The 26,001-nt window shown below is 38.0% G+C and overlaps 2 protein-coding genes across 2 annotated transcripts in view; one reads left to right on the top strand and one right to left on the bottom strand.

Annotated features, from left to right (window-relative positions):
• The window catches only part of LOC107042895, a 204,167-nt gene that overhangs the window by 139,283 nt on the left and 38,883 nt on the right, over window positions 1-26,001 (bottom strand). Inside the window, exon 2 of the mRNA XM_015264145.1 lies at window positions 13,410-13,944. Coding sequence (XP_015119631.1) covers window positions 13,410-13,719 — 310 coding nt within the window. The 5' untranslated portion in view covers window positions 13,720-13,944. The remainder of the gene's footprint in view (window positions 1-13,409; window positions 13,945-26,001) is intronic.
• Window positions 586-4,781, top strand: LOC107042902. The gene is made up of 4 exons (XM_015264157.1): window positions 586-720; window positions 1,576-1,812; window positions 2,732-3,231; window positions 4,747-4,781. The coding sequence occupies exons 1-3, from the start codon at window positions 586-588 to the stop codon at window positions 3,215-3,217; spliced, it is 858 nt and encodes a 285-aa protein (XP_015119643.1). The 3' UTR covers window positions 3,218-3,231; window positions 4,747-4,781.

The raw sequence follows: 26,001 nt of genomic DNA, 5'->3' as shown, positions 1-26,001 counted from the left end.
AGTATTGTGGATTTCCTGTTTGTATACAGGAGGGCGTTTTTCCCGTCGAAGGGGTTGAGGAAACACATTATTTCAGCTTTTTTTTTAAAGAAGAATTAATTTAGGAAAATAGAATTCATTACGTTCACCAGAGAAAGTCTCTGTTATGCGAATTTTTTCATCATAAACATGAGGATAGCCCTCGGGCTAAGGTTTTAATAATCACAAGTTTTGCGGGTATTCTAGAAGGGATGGATGAGGAAACAAAAATACGTATGTTAATTAAATAATGCATATTGCGCTGACATTACACATTTATCACTCTTCGTGAATACGAAAACGTGTCATGACAGACGTTGAGTGTACTACCGCACTGTCATGTGCGGTTAGAGAGATTCTCCTCCGCGGTTGTCAACTGTCCCCGTCAGTTTCACTCAAATCCGTGGCTAATATCACTCGGCATGGCGGGCACGCAACAGCCCACGTCTCGGAAAATCGAAATTGTACACGTGTAGACTTCAAGTGACTCGGGAAATGAATATCGTGAAAATCCATTGAAAATGTCACATTATTTCGGTGACAATTGTGATAGAAAAGGTGGAAAATATGGACGAGTGGTCAGATGTGGATTTGTATAGGGTTACCGAGTTGTTTGGAAAGCATCCCAATTTGTGGGATCGCGAGCATGAAGATTATCACAATCTGCAAGAAAGATATCACAGTTATTTTCAAATCCTTGAGGTAAATTACTGTTTCACAATTTTTTTTCAACTCTCAGGAATAAAAGTTGATAAAATTTATTGTATGGGTTAGATAGATTCAAATACCATAAAATTGTTGAAATTTCTTGCGCAATGAGAACCTCCACAACAATGGTAAATATAAAATCTCAAACAGCCGACCGTAATGGTTATGGCTCCGGCGGACATCCGAGTGCAGCTGAGTTTAGCATGGTTAGCACTTGGATGGGTGACCCTTAGGAACACCCTCGCTCAAAAAATGCGGAAGGTAGACAGGGTGTAGTGGCTTAATGTGCCCCTCTAGTCAGTGTGACAGGGTACATTAGGACTCTGCACAATCGGCCGGCTGTACGACTGAGGTTTTTGCATGGTTTCCCGTGCAGTCCTAGCCCGCATGGGGTACAGTTAAGAGTAAGACGGCCCATGTTAATGCAGATAAAAATCAGAAGAGAGAAGTGGGAGGCAAGTCAGATGAATGGAGACATGGGGAGTCTATAAAACCGTAATGATAGCAGGAAAGAACTATGAATAAAAAAAATATATATATGTAAATAAAATCTCAAACATTAAAAAAATTTATCGAAGAATTTAATCAACAAAATTTACGTTAAAGACTGTCTCTAACCCTCCAAAAAATTTAAACATCCTCAATCGATCATCTCAATCTATCAACCATTACCGTCAGCCTCCACCCCCGGACTGTACAGCATAAGGAATGTATAGAGTTATCAAAAGAGTACAAAGAGTGGAGTGAGTTTTCAGGGCTTTACGGTTTCGTTTTCCAAGCTCGATAGTACACGAAACTGGTTATTCCCGTATAAACATAGAATATCGAAAAAGTAATTTTTATTCATAGGGCCTTTGCATGCCGAACGCGTCGGTCAGCGATGTACTATCGATACTACGGGAGCTTCGATGCGCTTATGTGTCGAATCTACGAGAGATGCAGGTAGACGTTCACTGGAAGAATGAGCGACTCAGTGGTGGTAATGGTGGCAGAATGGTTCGACCAGTGGCCAAGTGGTTTTGGGTCATGCACGGATTTCTGTACGATCATTTGGACGCCGACGAGAGGCTCACTGAATATCCGGATGTATGTATTATATAACATGAATCGTTTGCACGTTTCAACAGTTCTACTACACCATTCCCTCCCTTCACGTAAATCCGGAGCAATTTCACGGTGCTACGTTTATCTATCCTAAATCCACGCCAAATGTAATTTAATCCATTTCTCCATTCATCTCGAAGCGCATTAGCTCAGGCGGAATCATCTCAATGATCTGTAATTGAAATTTTAACGACCAAAGATGAATCCATTTCATATCCATGAGTTTCAATATTCTCAGTATTTTCGGAGTAATTATTTGATTTATCTAGAGCTGCTCAACCCCGAAGTATTTCTCTTGAAGAATAATCTAAAGTCAACAGGAAAAGTTCAATATAAATTTAGAATTCGTAATGACTTTTGGGAAATTCATGGTGTATCAATGGGTCAACGTTATAGAGTCGTTGGAATTGATTGATTCAATATAAATAAGACTGGAACATTTGAGTTGCTTTGAGTAATCTTTGAGTAAAATGTTGAATAATCAGTAATTTTTCAATGAAAGCTTGAATTTCTAAACTCATCGAGGAAATTGAACATCACATACAATTCAATTTTCAATAGATTGAGAATTCAGAAAAGTTGTCTGAATTTTCAACATTTTCAAGGTTCTTCAGTGCCGTATGGACCTGAAAATCGAGAATTGCTTGAATATTCAAGAAATTAAGTGATTTGTCAATGAAGAAATACACAAAAATTTCATGTAACTTTGTCGTCATTAACAATTTCAAACTTTTTCACTTGAAATTTCAAGAGTAATAATCTAACAGTGTACTTTCCTCAAAAATTTACCAACACATGAAAAAAAACTGGAAAATCTTTTTAATTACTTCCACTCGTTTACTCCCCCTCGTAAAGTTACAATAATTCACTCGAAATGAAAATCAATCCCCCTTCAATCCAGCCAAATATAAATCCATCAACTCAGCCCGACGTTCTCTCTTCTACCTGCGCCTGTGAACCCGTTGATATTGGACCAAAAAAAGGTGGTACATGGAGTAAAGATGACCCTAGGCTAGTACACCAAGAACGAATGACATTGGATGAGAAAAAGTGGGATAAAGTGGACGAGGAAAATGAAGTTGCCCGGGGCAATGGAGAATTTTCAGTCACCTCAGCTTCCCACAAGGGTGAAATACTCTTCATTCGTGCCCCCCGGGAACTTGCAAGCATCAGAATGAATACAGTGTATGAGTTCCCAGATAGGCGAATGGGTGTACCGTCGAAAATGTTATCCGAAGACGAGGATCAATACAATACGTGTAATGGAAATGTTGAGGACAGAGGAGAGATGGTGGATGAAAATGTCAATAGGAGAAAATGCTGCTGGAAGGATAAGGGAGCTTGTCTTATTGCTGAAACCCACGGAATTGATGGAAAAAAATCCTAATTTCAAAATAGAAGGTATGTTTTTGCTTCCGAATAAAAGTCTTGCATTTGACCGATTTTTCGATTTTCTAATTCTGACTGCAAATGACCTGGAATGTCATGAAATGTGAAGAAATTATGTTTTTAGGATCATATCTGTACGTGAGATACATCTCTGTGAGAGACATATCTGTATGTGAGAACTAGGATTTATGGCGATTAATTTTTAGAAAATGCATGTGACCGTTACTTTGTGCGCCATTAGTCTCTTTTTTTGTTTTATTGTTACCAATTCTATTGGTAGTAAGCTTTTAAATGGATCCGCAACAATTTCCTATCCTTGTGACCGGCATACAACGGTAGCCACATGCTACCGGGTCTCTACAAGAAAATATTCAACCGTTTAATGAAAAAGATTTATACAAAAGGTTAAATATCTCCGAAACTGCTCGGCCGGTTGCGCCTATCCAAAATATCAAGCATCAGTATTGTAGAAGCTATAATCACCCCAAACTTCAACTTAATCCCTATTTTTCAAGTTATCGTGCGTGCAAGAGTGAAAAAATTTTAAAACAAAAAAACGGAGATATCTCGTTTCCTAGTGGAAAATCCAAAATTATAGCGTTACATACCTGATCAGAATCTGATAAAGTAACCTGATCAGTGTCTGATCAAGACTTGACTAAAAAAAATTCCACTCGGGTTGGTATGCACGGATATATGTATATGTATATATTTTGATTGATCCAGATAGTGGCTGCCGCGACGAGTATTTTGAAAAAAAAAATCCGTCAAGTAGCTCATGACATATGTGAAGAAATATATTTACACAAAAGGTTGCATATCTCAGCAACCACTCGACCGATTGCGCCCATTCAAAATACCAGCCTAGTATTTAAGAGCTAGAATCATACTGAATTTCCACTAGCTATCTCTTTTTTTTCTCGAGTTATTGTACGTACAAGATTTTTCATGAAAACCGGAAGAACGGCAATATCTCCAAACTGTATTATCGAGTTTGTATATTCTGATTGATTTACATAGAGGCCATCGAGACGAGTATTTTGAAAAATAAATTGAAATCGGTGCAGTAGTTTTGGAGATATTGAGTAAAAACTAAATTTAAACAAGTTGTTCGATCTCAGGAACTACTGGATCGATCGAGCTAAAACTTGAGCTCAATAATAGCCTCAATGAGCCAAAATGTCAGATTTTTATCTACAAATTTCATCGTATTTATGTTGAATTTTGTAAAAATTAATCATCAAAAACCCAACTTGTCGGATATATAAATACAGACATGAACCTAAAAATATAATTTCTTGACGTTTCATAACATTCTAGACCATTTGCAATCAAAATTAGAAAATCGAAAAATTGGCCAATACCAATGAAATTGGCAGACAAAACAAAAAAAAGACTAATACCGCAAAAAGTAACGGTCACATGCCTTCTGTCGAATAGGCTCGAATCCCTGCTTGTTTTTTTTTCAATGTTTCTATTTAATCCAAATGTCACGAGAATGGCTGAGAAAATTCTTCTCTTGCACAGAATGACGATGAGAATCCTTGATATTCCCATGTTCTACGGCAGTTGACAACCAGTGAAATTATCTACTGCTGTATAAAATCGGACAGGACATAGCTATCCCCTGGAGTAGGGTCCAAGTCAATATCCTACGTTCTGACACCATTCTGGGAGACACCCACACGATGGATTTAACGCTGAGACTCAGTGATTCGAGGACGGCCTCGGGAATAACGAAAAGAATCGAGTCAGAATGCAATCGGATGTGCGTTATGAAGGCACCTTGTTCCATCCCTGGGATGTAGTATGACGGAGATGAGACGCCTGGGAGGGTATGGTTGTACTTTGTCTTGAGGCTTTATCGGTGAGACAGACCATACCATAAATATTTCTCAAGGAGTACTTGTGCTTGAGCCATCTTTGGACTGTGGGAGGGTTGGATACCTGGAAGACACTGGGATTTGTCACAATCTCAGTTGCCCGCCGACGGTGAGAGACAACGGTCCTTCCTGGATGCCAGCAGTTTTCCACTTGAAACGATTCATTGCCCTCCGGCAAGAGTGAAATACAATTGTTCCCATTGTAAAATGTATACATCGAGAAAGGTAGAGGCAATGTTGGAGAAAATATTCTGTGTCACAGACGTATCGTGCGTTTTAATAATAATATTTTCTGTCCCTTCCATATTGGTCCTGAATACATGCATATGAAAATGGGAAAATTTTTATCCCACTGTGATATATCGGAAATTCAGCGTTCATATGTCCCATAAATCATGAAATGTTCTATGTATTATTTCAACACGTGTTTTCAAATATCTAACGTCAATCTTCCATCGTAAATCATGCTATCGGTGTTGCATGTTTTTACAGGAGTAATATCCAATGCGGAAGGGGAGTAAGTGCAGGTGAGTGAGTGGATGCCGAGAGTCGAGGAAATTCACCGTGAGATCAGGGGATATTGTACAACACGGGATAGTACAAGGAGGTTTGGTACTTTAACATTTGAACGGTTGCCGTTGAGTTTTCGGGATTTAGGTTGACGATGGATGAGTATTTTCTTGAGGGAATCGTTGGTTATAAAACTTTGTAAAGTCAGGTTAAGCATCAGCGTTCAAAATACAAAAATATTGATTTCTTTCCTTGAGTAAAATGTAAAGAAACTTCATGCGGAAGAATGGTGAAACAAAAATGTCGATGTGAAAAATCGTAACCAGCCGCATGATCCTTCACCAGCATCCCTTGATAAAGCATCCTGAGTACGACAAATGGTGGCGGTGCAAGATCCATAGGTTCATTTGTCTCTACAGGAAGTGGCATGTCCCCAGGAACAGTGACTCAATGAATTTACTTGAACGTCAGACAGCGAGATTTTCCCTCACCCCTGAGATTCAACGTATGAACCTCAAACCAAGAGCGTTAGCAAAACCAGAGAATGATGATAAAGTGGTATACTGGTACATTCAGTGAAGCTTGTACTGGGGATCACTTGGAATACCCAATTCAGCCATTTGTGCGAATCACACCATCAAAGGTTGCGCTCACTCCACAACATTCCTGTATCGTTGCAATTTTCATCCTGACTTGGTAAGGTCTTCTACCTCCATGAAGGGTAGAGACCGGAACGCTTTATGAGTCATTGAGATGCCACGAAACGTAATAGGAAATGGCGCTCACAAAGGATACCTCCGAACTATTCAACAATGTACTCATGGGGTATATCGTGACGTCGCTTCCCAGTGAAGGCATGCGGTACCAATTCCTTTCGTATCATCACACCCTATTATCTGTGATAACACAGCGTGAGGCTGGGCTCCAGCGGGGTTGCAAGCAGTATCGTTGGATATTTACACGGAGGATCAGCCGTGGGAAATAACAGCCCTATGCAGCGTGTCAATACAACGATTCACTCGGCTCTGGAGGTGTAGAGAGAAGCAAGAAGACTGGAGGATTGAAGAAGAATTCTTTTCTTTCTACCAGTTGGCATTGTTATTTTTACCTGGGATTTTCTGCTAGAGACAGTTGATGTCAGAGGGAATTTGAAAATATTTCACATTTGTAATCTCTGTGATGGAGTAAAATGCAATTAGAAGAGAAACATGGTGAAAAAAAAACAAAAATAACTATTTTTGTAAAAGACACTGTGGCAAGGAAAATTTTTCTTCGTTTTTTTCTGAAATGAGGAAGACAATATTCTAGGAAAATACAACTTCCATAAAAAACTTGAAAAAAAAATACAGAAACCAATGAAAATAAGCCAAGTCAGGGCTCAATAAAAAATCAGTAAAGACAGAAGCAACGTTCTTGGCGCGGGTCAGAACATGGAAGATTAGATTGATATTAGGCAATGATGTTGTTTCAATCTTTACTGATTTTTTATTGAGCTTAACATGACTTGTTTTCATTGGTTTCCGTATTTTTTTAAAAGTTTTTTATGGAAGTTGTATTTGTCTAGAGAATTGTCTTCCTCATTTCCAAGAAATGCGGAAGAAAAATTTTCCTTAGCACATCCATATCAAAGTTGATGTACACATTGATATTTCTGTCCATGAATATTAATAACCAAGACCGAGCCGTTTCTTTCCGATAAAGCAGATAATGACACGAAAAAAAGATTTTTTGAAACACGTGCATGGAAAAGTCCCTTTTCGTTTACAGATTTTTGTGCATAAAGTGATACTTTTTGTACCTTTTACGATAGTAAATGAATAGTGACTTATCGTTTACTGGATTCATTTTTCATTTACAACTGCTGACTTTCTAGTTACAACTTGGGGTTCATTCTTATGTCGCTGTTTGAAAGATGGCGCTGTCGTTATATTTTCAAACACCCCGGTGTTATCCTGTAACTATGTGCGTAGCTGAAAACATCAGTCTAGTCGTCTCGAATGAATTGCGTCAGCCATACGATAGCCATTACGCGTTAGAGTCCAGGGAGTCCATTCTCGAGTTGAAATCGTGCGTTCGATTTCAATAGGTCGCATGCGACTCGTGGTACGCCTTATGGGCCGTATGCGACTTGTTGAAGTCGAACGTACGATTTCAATTTGAGAATAGGCTAAACGAATTATAGTCAAAAAGTCCTCAACAATTGTTCATGGGTTACGGTAACTATGGCCGGAGAAGTAATCACTACACTGGAATGTAGTCATTGCAACTATTTTATAGTTCTGCTCACGATAGATTTGTCGTGGTTACTTTTGAACTTTGGTTAGTTTAACTGCATTTTGATTTGCAAAAATTACGCTTGTGAAGTTACTATAATGTTATGTGCCGCATAGAAAAAAAAACTTTGGCGCCACCAGCTGAGCCGGGTTTAAGGCACTTAAAAGGACTAAAGATCTTATTCATCTCAATTTGGGAACACAACTTCTTAAATAAAACGACGAAAGTGTCTTGATTTGAGATGTAATTTTTTCGAGTAGAAAAAAATGGCTGGTTTCTATTTTCATATAATCCAGCTCTCGGAGTTTGATGACAGTCATGAGCTGAATATGAAAACGCTTTCAAAAAATTGAGAGCATTTTATCTTCGTTGCATCGTTTATTTATTTCCAACACAAGTACTCACTTGAATCCTCACAATCTCTTGGCACGATTTGTTTGCTCCCCACGTATTAGAAATAAAGTAGTTCTTGTATTCGATCATAGGAGGAAATTTATCAATCCCCTGGTCCTTGTTGGGATAACAAGAAACTGAGGGTTTGACAGTGGAGACAGGAGGGTTCCCCAAATTCTGGGGATTCACTGGGGCTACGAAGTAACAACCCAACTGGATCAATCGACGTCCATGTATAGCTTCAATCTGGATACTAAAGTGTGCCCGGGATAAAAGTCTCATCAATAAGATTTCTGATAGTATTTTTTTTTCTAAAGCAATAAAGTTTTCCTGTATTCATTGCGGGACTCGTTGTTCTAAATTCAATATCGTAGAGAACAATTTATCGTAACATGATGACACAAAAGAGCCGGTCAGGGACTACCAAACACAGTAAAATTTAACGACCAGATTGGCAAAGTCCAGTATAGAAGAGTTTCATGTTGTACAACCATAAATATTGGCGACAGTGCTATTATCCTGCCTGGCTTTTCATCCGAGTTTTTTGTACTCCCATAACGGAGGTCTTTTATGGGTTTTATGGATCTTCATATACTGTCAGTTGCCCGAGTCGAAAAATTTGGTGGATTTTTGGTCTGATTTACCCATAGATCCTTGGTTAAAGGCCTAAAAGTCGTATTCAGCGGGCAAAAACCAATCATCCTGGTCGGTTTTTACCCCAACCTAGTTTTGCAACTTTTGGTCTGCCTGATCTCAAAATGAGCAGTGGGTCTACAATTGCTCTGATCAAATTTGGATTAGATGTTTGAGAAAGGTCTCATGCTTTAAAATATTCTTGTACTCAAGTATGATTTTGCCGTAAAACTCACTCAAATCGCGTAGAAGAACCGTTAATCTTCAAGTATTTATTGTTTTCTTTTCCTTTTTTTTTCAGGGGTGATTTTTCAAAAATTTATTTTAAAAAAAGTACCAACTAGCAAATGTTTTTTATTAGCTCGCAATTTTCTTCAAAACTACTTCAATGAGGAAAAAAATAAAAATTTGGAATATCTATACATGAGGGGCTAATTGATCGGATCTGGGTGAACGTTGATTCCAACTATTTAAGCGACGGGCTATTCAGAACTCTCAAAAGTATGTGGAAAAAGTGAAAACTGAAAAAAAAAATTTTCACCGGCGGCCACAGGGTCAGATTTTCGGTTTTTACTTGGAACAAGGGTCAGATTTGTTAACACTTTCTTTTTTTATTTGGACAATGCATGCAAGCGGAGGGGCAAGAGTGGCTAGAATAGATTCTGCAACCTTCTCCGCTTGTTGGATAAAAATGTCAAGCCTCCGCATACATGCATCTCCCCTCCACCCTCCCGTGAAATGTCGATTTTCGAGATTAAAAAAAAAACAATAATTGCATTTTTTATTTCAATAACGCATGAGTAAATAGGGATATGAACGCAGATTTAATATAGGCCCATAGAATTACGGGGACCGGCAAGGATTTGGACAGTCTGAATGCAAGTGCTGCTTACACCTAACAAGTGCTGAAATGGGATATAACCAGAGGTAGAAAGGTCTCGGAAGCACTTGGGAAGAGGCTTCCCAAGACCTATCCAGTTCTGAACGGAGAGACCTAAGTAGAATTTGTCAGGTCCAATTATTCGACTCGGGTCATTTGATTGCTTTATACAAGGGGAAGATTGAAACAGAGAAAAAGCATCATCATAAAAATCAATACTCCATTTTTCCCAGCACCTTCAAAATCTATAAATCACTCAATACAGCACTTTCACCATCCTGAACCTTATAAAATCTGATTATCGATGAACTTACGCATATGCTCAGTAACACGTTTGGTAAACGCGCAAGATGATGTCACTGCTCGTGTACATAGCAATAACCCAGCAATCGCCCGTTGGGGCTTTTCGCGACACTAAAGACAGATTGCATTATCATAAATCTCGTTACATCGTAGCCCCTCGCGTGTACTTTACGGTCTGAAGAATCGAGCACCTCGTACGGTATACAGGGATAAGATGTTCGTGGCGCATCCGAGGTTCAAATGCAAAAGGGTGGAAAAAACTACTCATCGATTCCACATGTGATGAAAAAAGAGAGAAAGAGTTATCACTGATCGACGACGTTTATATGCAGACGTTTCCATAAAACTTCTGTTGGTGTACGAGTCTAAATGTGAAAGCGGGTGCGAAGTACTCAAAGACCAGAATTTCCCAGAGAATATAGATAAAGGAATAACCGATTTTCATGGAGGAGAGAAGAAAATGGAAGAAAAATGAAATCTCATTATTTTGTAAAATCCCAGGGATCGCTGGAAAGAATAGGTATGAACGTGGAGAGAGAGCGGGGAATTTTATGGTTGAAAATTATCATAAATCATCGGAATGAAACGAGGCCGGGATCTAATGAAACCATTGTATAAGCGTCCTGTAGTGGTTGTACTTTTAACGGCCAACGTAAATACGACAATAACGGGTCAAAGAAATTAAACGAGACTGTAGTAACGAACAGTAACGGGATGTTTTTAGTTTTTGGGTCGAGGGATGTACACACTTCTATCGAATGTACACACTGGTCGCTGCTTAGTATGCCAGTGGAGAATTCTACGGAGTGGTCAGACTGGAGTGGGGTGAAGGGATGGCGGTGAAGATTCACTCTAGAGGGTCAAAAGACCCAGAAATAGAGGTTTGAAGAGACTCGGAGTGGTTGGATACCCATTTGAACTGGTCAATTCACTGCGAAATATCTTCATCCACCCCTCATCCTCATTCCCATTTGCTGCTATTTCTAGCCATTGAAGCATTGTCAGTTCCAATGGGTTTAATAGAGTTGTAAATTGTACATGGTCCATTTGGAAATGACGTCTGCAAATTTAAAGGCAAATTGCTTATTCTAGAAATTCCATTTTCCGAGACTGATGACTATACTTCCGGAAACTTTGCTGATCAATTTGATATCTCCCATATATTCTACGCAGTGGAAAATATTCCATAAACCAATACTCTCATAAAATGTGTTACTTCAAAATTTACAGAAATTTCCTACTTTCAGTGATGGTATTTCTGAAATATTCGAACCCAATATCACTTCCTAGAAACTTTTTTTGGAACAATCTCAAGTGTTGGCGAGAGTGCAAGCTTCATTCATATTACTGTGAATCGGAAATTTCCCAAGCAATTGAGGAACTAAAACTGTAATAAACGATTTCCGGGCGCCCTATTACCTCTCATAACGACGAGTCTAATGGGAACCTTATGAAACACGAGACCCTAGCAATGACGCCGGTAAATCCGCAGTCAGCTCACTCACAAAAATTCCCCCTGTTTACTCAGAAAAAAAGGACTCTACACAAACTTCACTGAAAAGTGGTAACAGAGATTTTAACTTTGTCTCGAGTTTCCAGACAAAAGAAAAAGATTGCCAAAGTAGCAAACCAATTCGTTGTAATACTGTGACTAAAGGAGGCACGGTTTGCCCTTTTATTTTACCTTCAAACCCTTTCTAAAGGCTAGAGGAAAAAAACAGAGGACAAGTACGAGGACAAAGTTTTTTCAGCTCTAAAGGCGAGAAGGCAACTTGAGCGGAACCAATAAGGAGCTCCCGTATCGAAACACTTGGAATATGGTGGCGGGTGGAATGGAGCAGGAGCACGCAGCTTTTCGATTTCCTTGCTCGCAGTGGGAAAGAGCGTAGCAAATGGAAACCCCTCTCCCCTTCAGATCGGTACAGATTTCAAAGAGAGTCAGTGCTGCGACGAGTGTTCTTCTGTGTGATTGAATCGCCCGCAGGGAAAAAAACAAGAATCGGGGCGGGTAGGATAGCGTCTGTAGTTACATAAGACCAAAGTGTTAAAAGACGTAAAAAGTGGAAAAAAAGACACAGAAAGAACAAAAATGTAAGAGAGATTGGAGGGCAGATAAGAGAAATTGAAAAGAACCGCAAGTTTTCCTTCTGTCTTTGATACTTCGAGGAATATCCGTTGAATTTGATTCTCTTTGATATCCCAGTCAGTATCATCTGAATGAAGCACGAGTCAACAAATCCGTAGAATCAGTTTCACATTTTCTTGGTATTGGGTTGAAAGAGAAATGTGTGGGAAACCACTGGATTGGCAAACATTCGATATTGACCAGTTTGAACATAATGCCTGATGTACGGTGAAGGTCGGAAGTGGCGTTTGACAAAATATGCAGTAAAATTATTGTGCTATGATGGTTATTGTGTTGTGGTATGAAAGGAGGATAGTAATTACTGTTACAAGCAGCTTGATTGCTATGAACACGAGTATCCTCGTTACACGAAGAATTGGAGTAATTACAAGGGAAAAAGTTTTGTCATCCCTTTGACAATCATTAATTTTGACCCTCGACATAATCGAGATACTTTGTTCCAAGCATGCGATCTCTTTGAATTTCTAGACTGGGTGAAAGAATTAGCGCTACCCACAATACCAAGACTGGTCTCAATCTCGTCTCGTATGGTCTCAGTTTTATCATCCGGTGCTAAGACGATACTCGCTTAAGAATATATTACACCCTTTTCGCCAAAATTCACGTTTTTTTAATTTTTCTGGTAAATTGTTGATCGGATTGACGTGAAAAAATATACTGTTTTTGCGTTTTATCATTAGATATTTATCGGATGTTCTATATTTCGTAACATCACAGAAAGTTTCGGCTTATATTGATCTATCATTACTACATTGCCAATATCTCCTCATCTAAATCCTCATCCACTTTACCTTGTCTACCCAATCAGAAACTTGCGGATTATACGTATAATAACGAAATTAACCGAATTGTTGTAGCGTCGACCCCTCCAGTTAATTCGTAGAGCTACTTGTACCGAACTTGTTTAATTCGACTAAAGATTGAGGATTTTCTCTTTCCCATCGTGCCCCGAATGCGAGAGTTTATAGAACAAAAGAAAGCCTCACGAATAACAAAGGAGGGACAATGAAACGAAGAAAAAGAAAGGAGAAGAAAGAAAAGCAGTGGAGTCTGTCTCAACGATTCGACTTAACGAGAGGTAACTCAAGCTTTGGTGGAAGGAGATCTTCCAAGGAAATTGGGGTTAGACGAGTTTAAAGATGGCAGTAGTTGTTGTTTTATTACTCACTGTATTCAAGCTCGTCCTGTTCAACCAGGTAACCCGTGGAATTATAGACATGTTGGTCCGGCTTAGCTGTGCTCGTAACCGCGGGACTGGTTAGTGCCATGGACGGATTAGTTGGAATTGTCACGCTATCGCTAATCGCACCGGCTACCATGGTGGGTGGTGATGGTGATGGCACTGGTACCAGGTTACCCTGGTAAATACGAGCGCCCTGGCTCAAATGCTGTGCTGTTTCGGTTGTAATTATTCCACTGGTTAAATTTGTCAGTAGGTGCCGGAGAATTCTCCTCACTGCTTCATCCGAATCAGCCATTGCTCAATGATTGAATTCATTGGTTCAATTCTCGGTCACACCAATCACTTTGAACCCCTTCATTCCTTGGATTTTGTTTTTCACATGTTTTGACGGAGAGAAAACTCTCGAGGGATTGTCACTGATTTGTCGACTTCACAATGCACTTAATTCACTTGGAGGGCGGTTGTCTTTGGGTGACGAAGTTTTTGATTGATTCAGTATCCATGTAATGGTGGCTACTCTCTGTAACAGAAAGAAAATATTCATTGGATTATGGAAATGATCAGGGAAGGGTGTAGAATGGGAGAGTTTGGAAGAAGTTTATCATTTGCATTGGTAAACGCAATGTTTTGAGGGCTAACAATTCGTTGGAAATTGAGGAGATACTCCTAAAAGTAAGAGTAGTATAAGTTACTAGCCGAAGTCAATCCTACTCTTTGCTTTGACAGTCCGAAAATGAGTTATTTGCACAGGTCAGAGGATATTTTCGTTGTTCATATCATTTATTAATTCTTTTATGAGAAAACGATAGTCCGCTTGAATTTACCTCATTCTCTTTTCGAGATACGAATGACGAAGCCTTAACTTAATGCCAACCCGAGAAAGGCAGGAAGTAAACAACAACAGAACATAGTATTTTTGATTATTTTTCTGATCTTCGAATCCTGATTAATGCATAAAATACTTTTTACGGTTCGACATCTACTGGTGAAAGCGTTTTAAAACATTCAGTTTTGCCGTGCTTGCGGGTTTAACATGAATATTTATATCTGTATTTAGCTTGTGTGTAGTGCTGTGAGGAAGTTCATGAAACATTTAAGTTAAGGCTCTGAAAACGAAAGCTTACACTCGAATTGACGATTAGTGAGTTGATTAGTCTATGCTCTTAAAAGCAGTGGGGATAGGTCCCTCTTTGGTACTCGTGAACGGAAGTATCGTATAAACAAATCCCTCACTTCTCACTTCTATGACTGATTAACACGTCTCAACTGGATGGTTGAACATCCAGGGTGGATGACATTGATTACTAATGAATTGAGTTTAGGTTCCGGAGTATTCGCAGGTAACCAATTTCAGGGTAGAACGCTCACAACGGTCCAGTTATATGCATATGTGTGAAGGGGAGATAATTAAAGTTGTATCGAACGCACGGGTTAGGAGACATCTCAGTTCAGGGATAAATCTGAATGTGATTTTTCATCTCGAGTGATTCAATTTCGTTTTCAATTCAATTCATTCTCTGTTAAAGATCAATACCACCCAGGTAAGAATTACCAAAGCTGACGATTGGGATAAGCTTGTATGAATTATGATTTGGTGAGGCTTCGCAGCTCAAGCCTGACACTGAGGAAAAAAATTAGTTTTGTTAAATATTCCTTTACCTGAGAGAAGCATTCATTCTTTAAAAATCGTATTTCTCCGTCATTCACAGGGGAGCCTGATTAGATTTCAATTATGACAATCATGTTGCTCTCGAGGATGACTAGGTTGCACATGACATACGCCAATGATTATTCATTTTTCCTAAATTTCTTATTTTCTACAGGGAAGAATTTCGATTAATTTTTTTATGGTTATACAGCGGTTTCTCCCTAACATTTCATCCATGATTGTCATGGTCGGGCTACAACCGACTTATCTGAATTTTTTCTTCTCAATTTTTGTACATCTAATTTTATCATCCTCTTCTTGATTTATATATGTTATTTATTTTTGAAACTCGTATTCTCTAAATATGTAATATTCTGTTAAATATCTAATGTGTTCTTTTGACCCTATAGTTGCCCTAGTTGGCCTGTGGGCTGTTGGTTCTGTATACAGTAATAAATAAAATACAATAAAATGAAAATAAACATTTCAGTCTCTGAGGGCAGAATTCAAGGAATTAAATGTTCGGGAAGCCCTGCTTACTCTTCCGATGGAAGCGGAGCTAGGAAAGAGATAAACAGAGAAAAAGAATCTGCCTGTTTCACTCTCACACGCCGAAAGTTAGTTTACTGCGCAGCCCCGTCCCGCAGAGGGACACACAGATTTACCCAAACACATTTACGTTGTCGATAGTGGGGGGAAGTCAACCTCTCCGACTGAAATGTTAGGGAACCGAAATGTTAGGGAGTAACCACTGTAATCATTGAAGGAGTTCCCTCAAGGTCATAACTAACATGATCATCTTCTAGAGCAATATAATTGTCATAATTTAAACCTAATGAGAATTGCCTGGAAATGTTTTGGTTGGTTTTGAGAAAATGAATACTCCTCTCAAGTGAATGGATATTTGGCAAAAATAATTTTTTTTCTCAGTCTAGTTCTCATTGTCGATATGGGGCTGAAATGAGAGTGATTCATAAAGCCATCTAAGAGGCTCAATTCAGGTCTAATGCAGGCTTTGAGCATTAAGGCTGAGTACGTCATGGCTCATGCAGGGGTTAACCACTCCTGACGAATAGAGTCTACGTGTACTTTCAAACCATTATCGTAATTGGTGGAATAATGACTATCAATTAATGATGGTGAAAACATTGTTATCCCCTCCACAAAGATAGTCATAAATATCCGTCACATCATCCCAGCTCAGCCCAAACCAGGCTCGTGGTAGCCCTTTGAGCAGGAGGTTGCATAATTATAATTAATTGTATGATGAATTTTGAATTAATTAATACATCGGATCGATTTTTTTGTTCAATTTGTAATAGTTTCATTCATCGATAAACAAAAGGACACCACGGTATATTTTTACACTTGAAAAATATATCTTGTCATAAGACGTTTCAGATAGCCTAGTGGAAGCGCGCTGGACTACGGATCCGAATGACCCCGGATGCCGAGTAGGAGCCATTTTGCGAATGTTCAATTTCATTGTATTTCAATTAGAGATGTGCGGATAATGATTCAGTACAAATAACTAATAGAAAATAATAATGATAATAATTTTTAAATCCATTGTTAGTTGATCAATCATCACAATTGACGCTTAACGGATTATCAACCGTTAGTAACAGTCCTACCCCAGTCATTTTGATGGAGTTCTTGAAATCACCAAAACGGCTAATAAAAGAATCAGAAATCATTCACAGAGATCCCTATAAATAATAATTTAATTAGTTGGAAAGAAGCACGATTGAGCTTTGAAAAATTTCTGAATTCAGGGCTTGGACCAGGCCTTTGCATTAAGTCTTGTTCCAGCCTTAGAGATTAAGCCTCAATTCAAATTATTATTCCGGGGTTGAATGAGGGCTGATTCAAGCTTCGGCTCCAGCCCTGATGGAGAATTTTCGAGCCTTGGTTTAAGGCTTAATGAGCCTAATTTACATTGTCAATTCCTACCTAGAAATCTCATACACGGTGGAGTCTCGTAGGCATTCATAGATAATTTATAGTTGTTACATCAGAGTTTTTTCAATTTATTTGTTTACATTTCGCCAGAAGTTATGAATCGCACGAGTTTCTCTTTTCGTTGGATCGTTTAATAGATACATAGAAAACAGTGGATTCTCTGATTGAGTCAGGGTTGACTGCCTCGGGTGATCGTCTTGGGTATTATTTGAAAAAGTTGACGAAGAATTGAACTGAGAATGATTCGCTTAGTTTTCTATTATCTCAGCTGGTAACTCATGAGGGAAAATGAAGACACGTAAAAGCTTTTTTCCATGTGTGAAAATAAATTTTGTTTAAATCAAAATAAAAGTCTAATTTTATAGAGATGACCAAAGAATATAATTAAATAATTTCTCTTCAGACTCCCCAAGGTAATTCGATTCCGGATTTTCTCATGCAGATTTTTTTCTGAATTTTGTATAACTTAATTAAGAAGAGTTTTGTCATTACTTTTGTGATAGAATCACCTGCAGGATGATATTCTCTCGACAAATTTTTTTCTTCTTTTTTCGTCATTTGGAGAGGAAACTTGATTATATCTTCGCACAGAGCTATATGAATTTTCAACATCAAACGACACGAAAAGATATATTTTTGGCTTCAATGTTAGGGGAAATTGAGATACAATTCTTTTTCATCATGCATGAATTACCTTTGAGGGTTTTTCTCAAATTAATTAGAACGAAAAAAACTCGCTCTTTTAATCTGGCGATTCTTCTGCAAGATTGAAAAGACGTATATGCAATGAAAAAGATTTAAGTGCTCGGGATTTGATTCGGGTGAACATTGACCATTAGCATTCTTCATGAGGAGGAAGGGTGAAATTTGCCTGCGCATTGCAGTCGTTCGTCTTCTCCTTTACCCAAATCGAGGAATGTGTTAATGATGGTTGATAAAACCTAATCTCAATTTATCTGTCAATAGGATGTTCTCATTTGTCGTTTTTCTTCAACTACACAGTATGAAACAAATTTAAAAAAACGAGTAACCTGAAAAAATTTAATTTTTCCATCATCTAATTGAGATAATCGAAAACAAATACCTAGTTTTATTCTATGGAATCTAATGAACATTTTGAAAAAAAAAGTTTAAATCGAATGAACATTGTACTGCGAGGAGCATTTCAAAGCCAAAAACACGAAAAACTACATTTTCGCCTGACGTACGGGGTAAAATGGGTGGGGTTCGAATTATTTTTTTAGTTTTTCAGGTACCCCATGATATATCAAAAGTCGCTGGATAGTTATTTCCATCAACCAAAGACTTTCAAAACTCCTCAAGGGATCATGACAACAAAATTAATGAAAATGTGTGATTAATAAGTGATTTTTTCCTACAAAAAATACTGTAATATTACTATAGTGTGATGTAGCATAATATTTGAAATTTCTTCCGATAATCAGTAAGATAAGAATTTTTCTTTCTATACCCAAAAAAAGTAGTGCGACTCGGAGTGCATCAATCCAGATTTCGGGCTTGGTGTTTCGAACCTTCTCAAGTAATTATGCCTGTTTGATTGAAGTTGAACTGAATTGCAGAACTTACTTGAATCAAGTTGAACTTGACCTAAATCTGGTCGCATTGCTGGTTTGCACATTTTTAAGTGAGGCTTTATTCAAGGCGTTGGAGAGTACTCACTCTCTGATTGAGTGACACTCTGATTTCGAAATGAGATCGGCTTCACATGATTTCCGGGTTGATGTCAGTGATTTCGAGACAGATTTCAGTGATTTCGGGAAGAAACCAAGTCGCTGACTTCAAGTGGATCGCGACATGATTTCGCGACTGCAATTGACTTCGAATGATTTCATAGATTCGAAATCAGTGATTTCAAAGGCAATGGAGTAATTGAAATCACGGTGAATGAAGTTCAATGAACGAGGGAGAGCGGGGCAGAATGGGCCGTTTCAAAATCTGTTTATCTGTTTATCGTCATTATACCCCCGCGTCCCTTATTTTGACCCTGGTGACCTTTAGTTTCTGACCTCATGACCCTTATCTGAACACTTACTCTGATCCTTGTGACCTTTAATTCGATCTTTGTAATGCTTGTTTAGACCTTTAATCTGACCCTTGTTACCTTTATTTGGACCCTTCATCTGACCCAAATATCTCTTAATCTGTGCTTTATCAAATGGCCCTTAATCTCACCCTTGGTAACCAATATTTGGACCCTTATTCTGACCCTTGCGACCCTTATTCTGTTTCTCTCGACTCTTATTTTAACGCTTGTGACCCTTATTCTGACCCTCGTGACCATTATTTTAATCCTCATAAGCCTCATTATGACCCTCGTGATCCTTATTCTAATCCCCATGACCCTTAATTTTGGAGTCTCAATTTCGAGTACCAAATTTTCATCATCAGAAGTCGATTTGGATTTTTATAATATAGAGAGATATAACTTTGCGAAATAAATAGGTGACAACAACGTTCCACCAATTTTATTACAGAGGAATTTTAGTGAATGCTGAAGTATCACAAGTCCCATTGCAAAAAATATCTCTGAGTATTGTAGTACTAGTTCCCTTTAGCGTTGCTTCATGCGCGTCCCATCAACGTCGTATTATTATCACGGTGAATTTCCTGCTTCCCACTAATTATCCCTGATATGCATGTCATAGATCCATGAATTTGCCTGATTTTCTTTGATGCTAACACGCTCTAGTGCGTCCCAATTTTCGCTTCACAGGCCTCACTCACTACCACACTCCCAAAGTATTTGTTATCGTCCCCCTGTTGCTCACTGCCAGGCATTCCCCTCACGGTTATAACCATCCCCATTGCCCCTTTGTGTTCATGAAAAATATGTTTTCACTTGAAATAAAAAAGAAAATGAGAGGTAGAATTTACTCCTATTTTTGCTCGTCTCTTGCATTCTGTTTATTTCGTTTTTCCATCTTTAGTCTTGACTTTCTTTCACTTTCTAATGTCAGAATTGTGGAATAATGTATTATCTCATCTGATGTAATATAAAATTAATATTGTAGACGACGTGGCCCTCGATGCAGGGAAGCAGGCCGGCTACTTACACTCGAGCGACGAAGCATGGACGAGGGGATGATTAAAACTCGAGTGTACAGTATATATCGTTGAGCGAACAGAGTTGTGGAACCGGGAAAACCCTCATTACACGGTCCACTTACGTTTCACGTTGACCGTTTATCCATTTATCGTGACACCGTTCATTGTACATCCTTTATAAATATTATGTCATTTTATTATTCAATAGAATTTCTTCTCAACCTTTTCGTTTTATTATTCAATGACGGAATATGGAGACAGGACTAATTATCACATAGTAATTTGATCTCAACACGTCAATTCATCACTCAGACAAATGAACAGTAAGAAAAATATTCTTGTACTCAAGTATGATTTTATCACAAATGAACTCACTCAAATCGCGTTGAGGAATCCTGAATCTTCAAGTATTTATTGTTTTCATGTTTTTGCTTCCGAATGGAAGTTTTGTAATCGTTCAAAATTCGTCAGTTCAATCATCCAGAAATTAGAGGTTTTGGCTGCATTGACATTTCTGAATTTAATTATTTTTTGTTTTGTCATTTTCACTTCAAATAGTTTTTTTCTGCTAATTAAAACATTCTTGAAGGTATGGAAACCATCATATCCCCATTAAGGTAATTCGTTTATTTTTTATCGTACCACAAATCTGGAATTTCTCTTAACCGTCCAACAATTGGCCTGTTCTCTTTGAATAAGTTTTTTCAAATTGAAAAACTTGAATTTTGGTACGAAGTCGCGTCTGTGAATATTTCAAGGATTTTCGTTTGAGAAATATTGATTCACTTGTGTCAATTTCGTGACGGATATAACATCTAAAGTCAAGATATATGCAAAAATACGAAAGAATTATAGGAGAAGGAGGATATCCTAGGAATCCGTTAAGCGCTTCTCCGAGACATTTTCCGGACGGATTGTGGAGATCACAGACGACCGGATATTGAAAACTACGAGGGTTCAATAATTGTGTTATACTTTGGTATCGATCTGTATTCTCGAATAACTGAGGAATAATTTCCGTTTGCTTATAATGGAGAAACGGTGAGTAATTAAGTGACTGAGTTGCATAAAAAAAAGCAAAGATCTCTAATGATCAGAATGAATCCTGAATTCGCCAATCAGTTTATCGTTGTGTCATAATTACAAATGAATTTTCGATAAAAAGGTGCGATCTAACTCAGTGAAAGCGATATAAAATGAAAAATCGAAAATCGATTTTCGAAGTGATTACACTACAAAAACCAGGTGTCTGACAGCTATCTGAATTTAAGATGTCAGATGATAAAAAACGTCTCAATCTTCAAAAGTGTTTGAAAATCTGACTGATGTCTGAAAATTTCAACCACCGTTTCCGTCTGAAAATGATGGTAGACATTTTTTGTGGCTGAAAAATTCCAGGTATTTATTTTCAATTATTTTCTGTGTCTGAAATTCAGTTATTGATGAGCGATGCAAACATTTCACTATTAAGATATCTCACCTGATTCAGACGGAAAAGTCCATTCAAACATTAATTTTTAAGATATTTCTCATGTCTGAAAAGTTGACTCATCGATGAGTCGATCGATGAGTTATTGTATACAATAACTTTTTCTATCGGGAAGTTGATAATGATAAAAAAAATGGTTGAGTGACACTCAGAGAAAAAGCTTCTCATTTTTCACTTTGTATGCTCATTCCAGATCAGGTTTTTTACTATTCCGTAACTTATAAAAATTGCAGCAGTTGGCGAATTACTGTCAAAGTGTCCCCCCTCCGCGGTCTGTTCACAACAACCAAAAATCTACTAAATACTGGACAATAACGGACTGTCCACAAAAGTTTGTTGAATCCTGGTCTACGTAAATAGTCAGTGCAATCAAAGCAGCATTTGCAGTCAACTCCCGGTAGGGTTTACAGCAAATGGTCAATGCACTTCACGATTATCATTAAAACGCACCTCCGTATTTATCGTTCTGCGCAATAGTGCGTTTTGACCGCGCTAAACCCTCTTTATGCTTCAGCAAAATATCTGCCATTCACACCCCTACCTGCACCTCCTCTTCACCCTTTTCACTGGGAAGCAACATAAAATGCAATGGCACACTAAACATACACATACAGCAACCACCGTTGGGGTTTGGCCCAGGCACGGACGAATGCCGGCTGTGACTGTTAAATACAAACCAATATAGATGAAACGCAACATCCGTCGAATCACTGATATGGTCGATTTGGATGCAGTGGCCCTCGTCATCTACGTACAGCCCGGGAGAGTGTGGAAAAAAATACGAAAGTGGTTGAAAAAAAAGAGAAGGAAAGAATAACGAAACAAGAAAAACGAACGAATAGGACTTTGAAAACCCAACAGCGTGCGCAATTGAGCGATCACTGGAAACTGGAAAAAAAGGTTACGGGACAACGGAAAAGGCGCGGGGAGGGGAGAGGGAGGGTTGGTGAGAGTATAGGGTACAGAAAATCCTCCCGAAACTGTTACGGTTTTTCGATGAACATCCGTACACTATTGTCCGCAAAAACGCTTTGTATGTTTTTGCTGGAACATTTAAATATTTGGATGGTCAAAGAATTTCTATTCTTGTCTACTCATCTGTTCGACATGGATTCTGTTACTTAGGTGTGGAGATTTTTTTCCATTACACTGAAAAATTGGGATACAGACGAGTAAATTGTTAGAGCTTCATTGATATTCGTTTGTCGATTTCGTTTATATTGAGTGGTTACATTTTTTTTCAATTTCTTTGATGACCATGAACTTTTTTCAAAGCTTCTAGCCCCCAGTGAATGGAATTTGAGGTAGTGGAGCGATATTCCGTTTTGCAAATGGAATTAAATTTTTTCTCTGGGGACCAATTAAATTGTTATTCGTATAACTGTCCGTTTCCTGGCTTGCTTCATGGCTGTCCAATTTTTTCCAAACTGAAATTGACTTTCAGACGATATATACTAGAAAATTTGGAAATATTATCGAAGCACTTTGGATTACATCAATCATACACTGTTAAAAATTTTCGTCTGAATTTCCCGGTACACTTTTTGGAAATTTTTATCGAATTTAATTACCACTGCAATTTCAAAGAATTTCGTCATTGAAAATTCAGAATTTCGGGGAAAAATTAAAGAGAACTGTAAATTTCAGTGCCATTTTTCCCTGGAAGTGAATACAAAACCAGAAAATTCCGGTAAATTTATTCTTGAATTTTCAGGCTAGTGACACTGAATGCGATTTTGAGGGCAAAAAATAATGAAATTTCAGATTTCACTGTAATTTGGTAACTCAATGTAATTCGGCACTGAATATTCATATTAGATTGGAAATTCAAATAAATTAAGGAATTCTGGTCTTTATGCAGCTTAAAATTCTGTGAAACCTGAAATTTCATGATTGTTTTCTCCCTAAATTATATTAAGTGTCACTGTCCTCAAAGTTAGTAGTCAACTGTCCGTGAAATTTTTTTTTTTTTTCTAACAGTGTAAAAGGAAATTGATCGAGAAGTTTGTTTTAATTTCTAGAGATTTTCAGAATCTGTGGGTATATGTATACTAGACAGAATCATTACAGCTTGGAAAATTGTACGGATATTCAGATGATTGCCTAATCTCAGAAGATTCTCTGTAGGTTAAGATCTTATTTCCACAATTTTCGGAAACCTTCCATTAAAAAAAACTTGGTCAAGAAAGCTCCGCCATAAATCTTCGTCAAAACAACTTGGTAAAAAAATTAATTGAAGAAACTTGAACTTCGAAAAACTTGAAAAAAAAATTTTAAAACTCCAAGGAAATAATACAAAAAATACAAAAATAGAGCATTAATAATGCTTTAATGAATACCCACGAACAAAAATAGTAAAATTAAAGAAAAACAAAGCACAATACTAAATTTGTAAATATCGTATCGAGAGTAATCCACATCAAGGCTCCATAACAAGTGATTTGACACAAATTCATAAGCATGAGAAAATAAATAACGCAACTATTCATAGCCACAATACAAAGAAATATAACAAATGATCAATCATTTAAGGCACAATATTCGAAGCAATCCTCATCAAATACTCTACGCTAGTAGTTTGCCCATTGTCCAGTTAGCGTTTGCGAGATGTTATACCATGTCCTGAATTCCACTACTCAATGACAACCTCAGTTTTCCTTCTCTCTTCCGTCAAAGCATTAATGAATTTACCAATACACGCATGAGAAAATCTCACTCTACTGCTGATTCCCCGATGCCATTCTTTTACTCCTATTCTTAGAAAAGACAACAACCGGAAGGTTTTATCGACGGAATTTCAATTTGACCAAAGCTGAACCCACAAAAAGTTCACCCACCACCTTTAAAAGTGGTAGCTGAGACTTTCTCCTAAATGGAATCGAATGTCAGACGAAAATAAAACAGAATTTCGAAAATTTTATGGGACAACATTTCATATACAGATTTGGTGAAATCACTGGACATCCCCCCAATGACACCTCCCATATGGGCACTCCCCATATTTCAGTGTCCGCTGAATCCCCCCCCTTTTTTTTATTATATAAAGAGATAAAGAATAATAAATTCCTTTTTGCTTTGAAAGCCAATTCATCAAACTTGAGGACCATACTACCTTTAAACGAAGAATGAAATGGGCGAAAAATAAGACAACAAGGGGCCATTCATCCTGTCGTCCCCAAATCATAAATCCGAAGTACCATTCCTTTCTCGTCCTTTCACATCATTGGCTTTATTTTCGTGTGAAAACCTCACTGAAGGCGTAAAAGCTAATGGGAGTTTATGGTGACAAAATGGGTGTACGCGACTGTTTCCCCCCTGTAATTTTCAGTGGACGCCGGCCTAGAACTAAGTAAGCAACCACCTCCTGGAAACAAACACCAATGTCTCCCAGTAGGTGCATTCTACCAACAGAAACACAAATGCGTTAGGGAAACAAATTGGGATAATTAGTCAATTGTTCGTTTGTCTCCATGAACAGATTAATCTTGACGACGTTTTCAGGGGTAGAGTAATTCCTATATCTATCGTATCTCCACTCCACTTTATATTGTTCATGTGAACGATCATTAGTCAGTGCGCGCCCACTCCCTCATCATTTTTGTCACGGAACGTCTTGAAGAAAATGAAGGGGAATTGTTATGCGATAAAAGTTTCACCAAGGGGTGAAACCCCTTGAAAAAAAAAGTAAATTAAGAAATAAGCCTCAAAATCTCTACAGTGACGAAAACTTTTTAACGAGCAACAACGAGTAAATCCCACTGGCCAAAAAGCAGTCTGAAATTCAGCAAGAGCAAAAAAGACTCAAGAGAGTGTGGAAACGAACAAAAGAAAAAATCTTTTGAAAAGTGCAAGTTTCATTTTCGTTGCGGTTAACGAAAACTTTGGGAAAGTGTATGCAACCTAAAGGAGCGGTTGTGGGCTTCCCAGTCACTTACTCATTCGGAATTACTTGGCCCACTCAGCCCTACACTCTCTCTACCCCAAGGAACAACCGTGATTGCATGAATTTCCATAATCGAACCAACCCCTCCTGACTAAACGAGCCAAGTCCAAACGAGTTGTTTATGTGGAGAGTTCCAGACGCAAAATGCACATTGTCATTGAATTAATTACAAACTTGTAGACTCGAGCATTAAAGAAAAATGGTAATTCTCGTTTTTATAACGTTATAAAGAGTCGTTTGAACTGTTGAGAGGAGAAAATATTGTCAACAGTTGTGTTTTGCTTCTGAATGGAAGCTTTGTAATTACTCAAATTTAATTTTCCAATTTTTTGTGTTCGGGTAACTAAATATGGGCTAAAAAGTCCGAGAATGCGATTTTTAGATGGTGTCTGTATGTGTTTTTTTCGTCATTTTTTGATTTGAAATTTTCTTATAAAGGATCAATGAAATTTCATAAATTTTTTTATGA

This window comes from Diachasma alloeum, unplaced genomic scaffold, assembly GCF_001412515.2.
Source record: "Diachasma alloeum isolate Michigan unplaced genomic scaffold, Dall2.0 Dall_scaffold_00179, whole genome shotgun sequence".
In the NCBI taxonomy this organism is placed as follows: domain Eukaryota; kingdom Metazoa; phylum Arthropoda; class Insecta; order Hymenoptera; family Braconidae; genus Diachasma; species Diachasma alloeum.
The sequence above is the reverse complement of the archived record's forward strand: the minus strand, read 5'-3'. Positions and strand labels throughout refer to the sequence as shown.

What these genes read in the sequence shown, in the direction of transcription:
- LOC107042902 (XM_015264157.1), top strand. Translation starts at nt 586, where the DNA reads ATGGACGAGTGGTCAGATGTGGATTTGTATAGGGTTACCGAGTTGTTT. An exon ending in GTTATTTTCAAATCCTTGAG is followed by an intron (nt 721 to 1,575) that starts GTAAATTACTGT and finishes TTTTATTCATAG; the next exon opens with GGCCTTTGCATGCCGAACGC. An exon ending in GGCTCACTGAATATCCGGAT is followed by an intron (nt 1,813 to 2,731) that starts GTATGTATTATA and finishes CCTTCAATCCAG; the next exon opens with CCAAATATAAATCCATCAAC.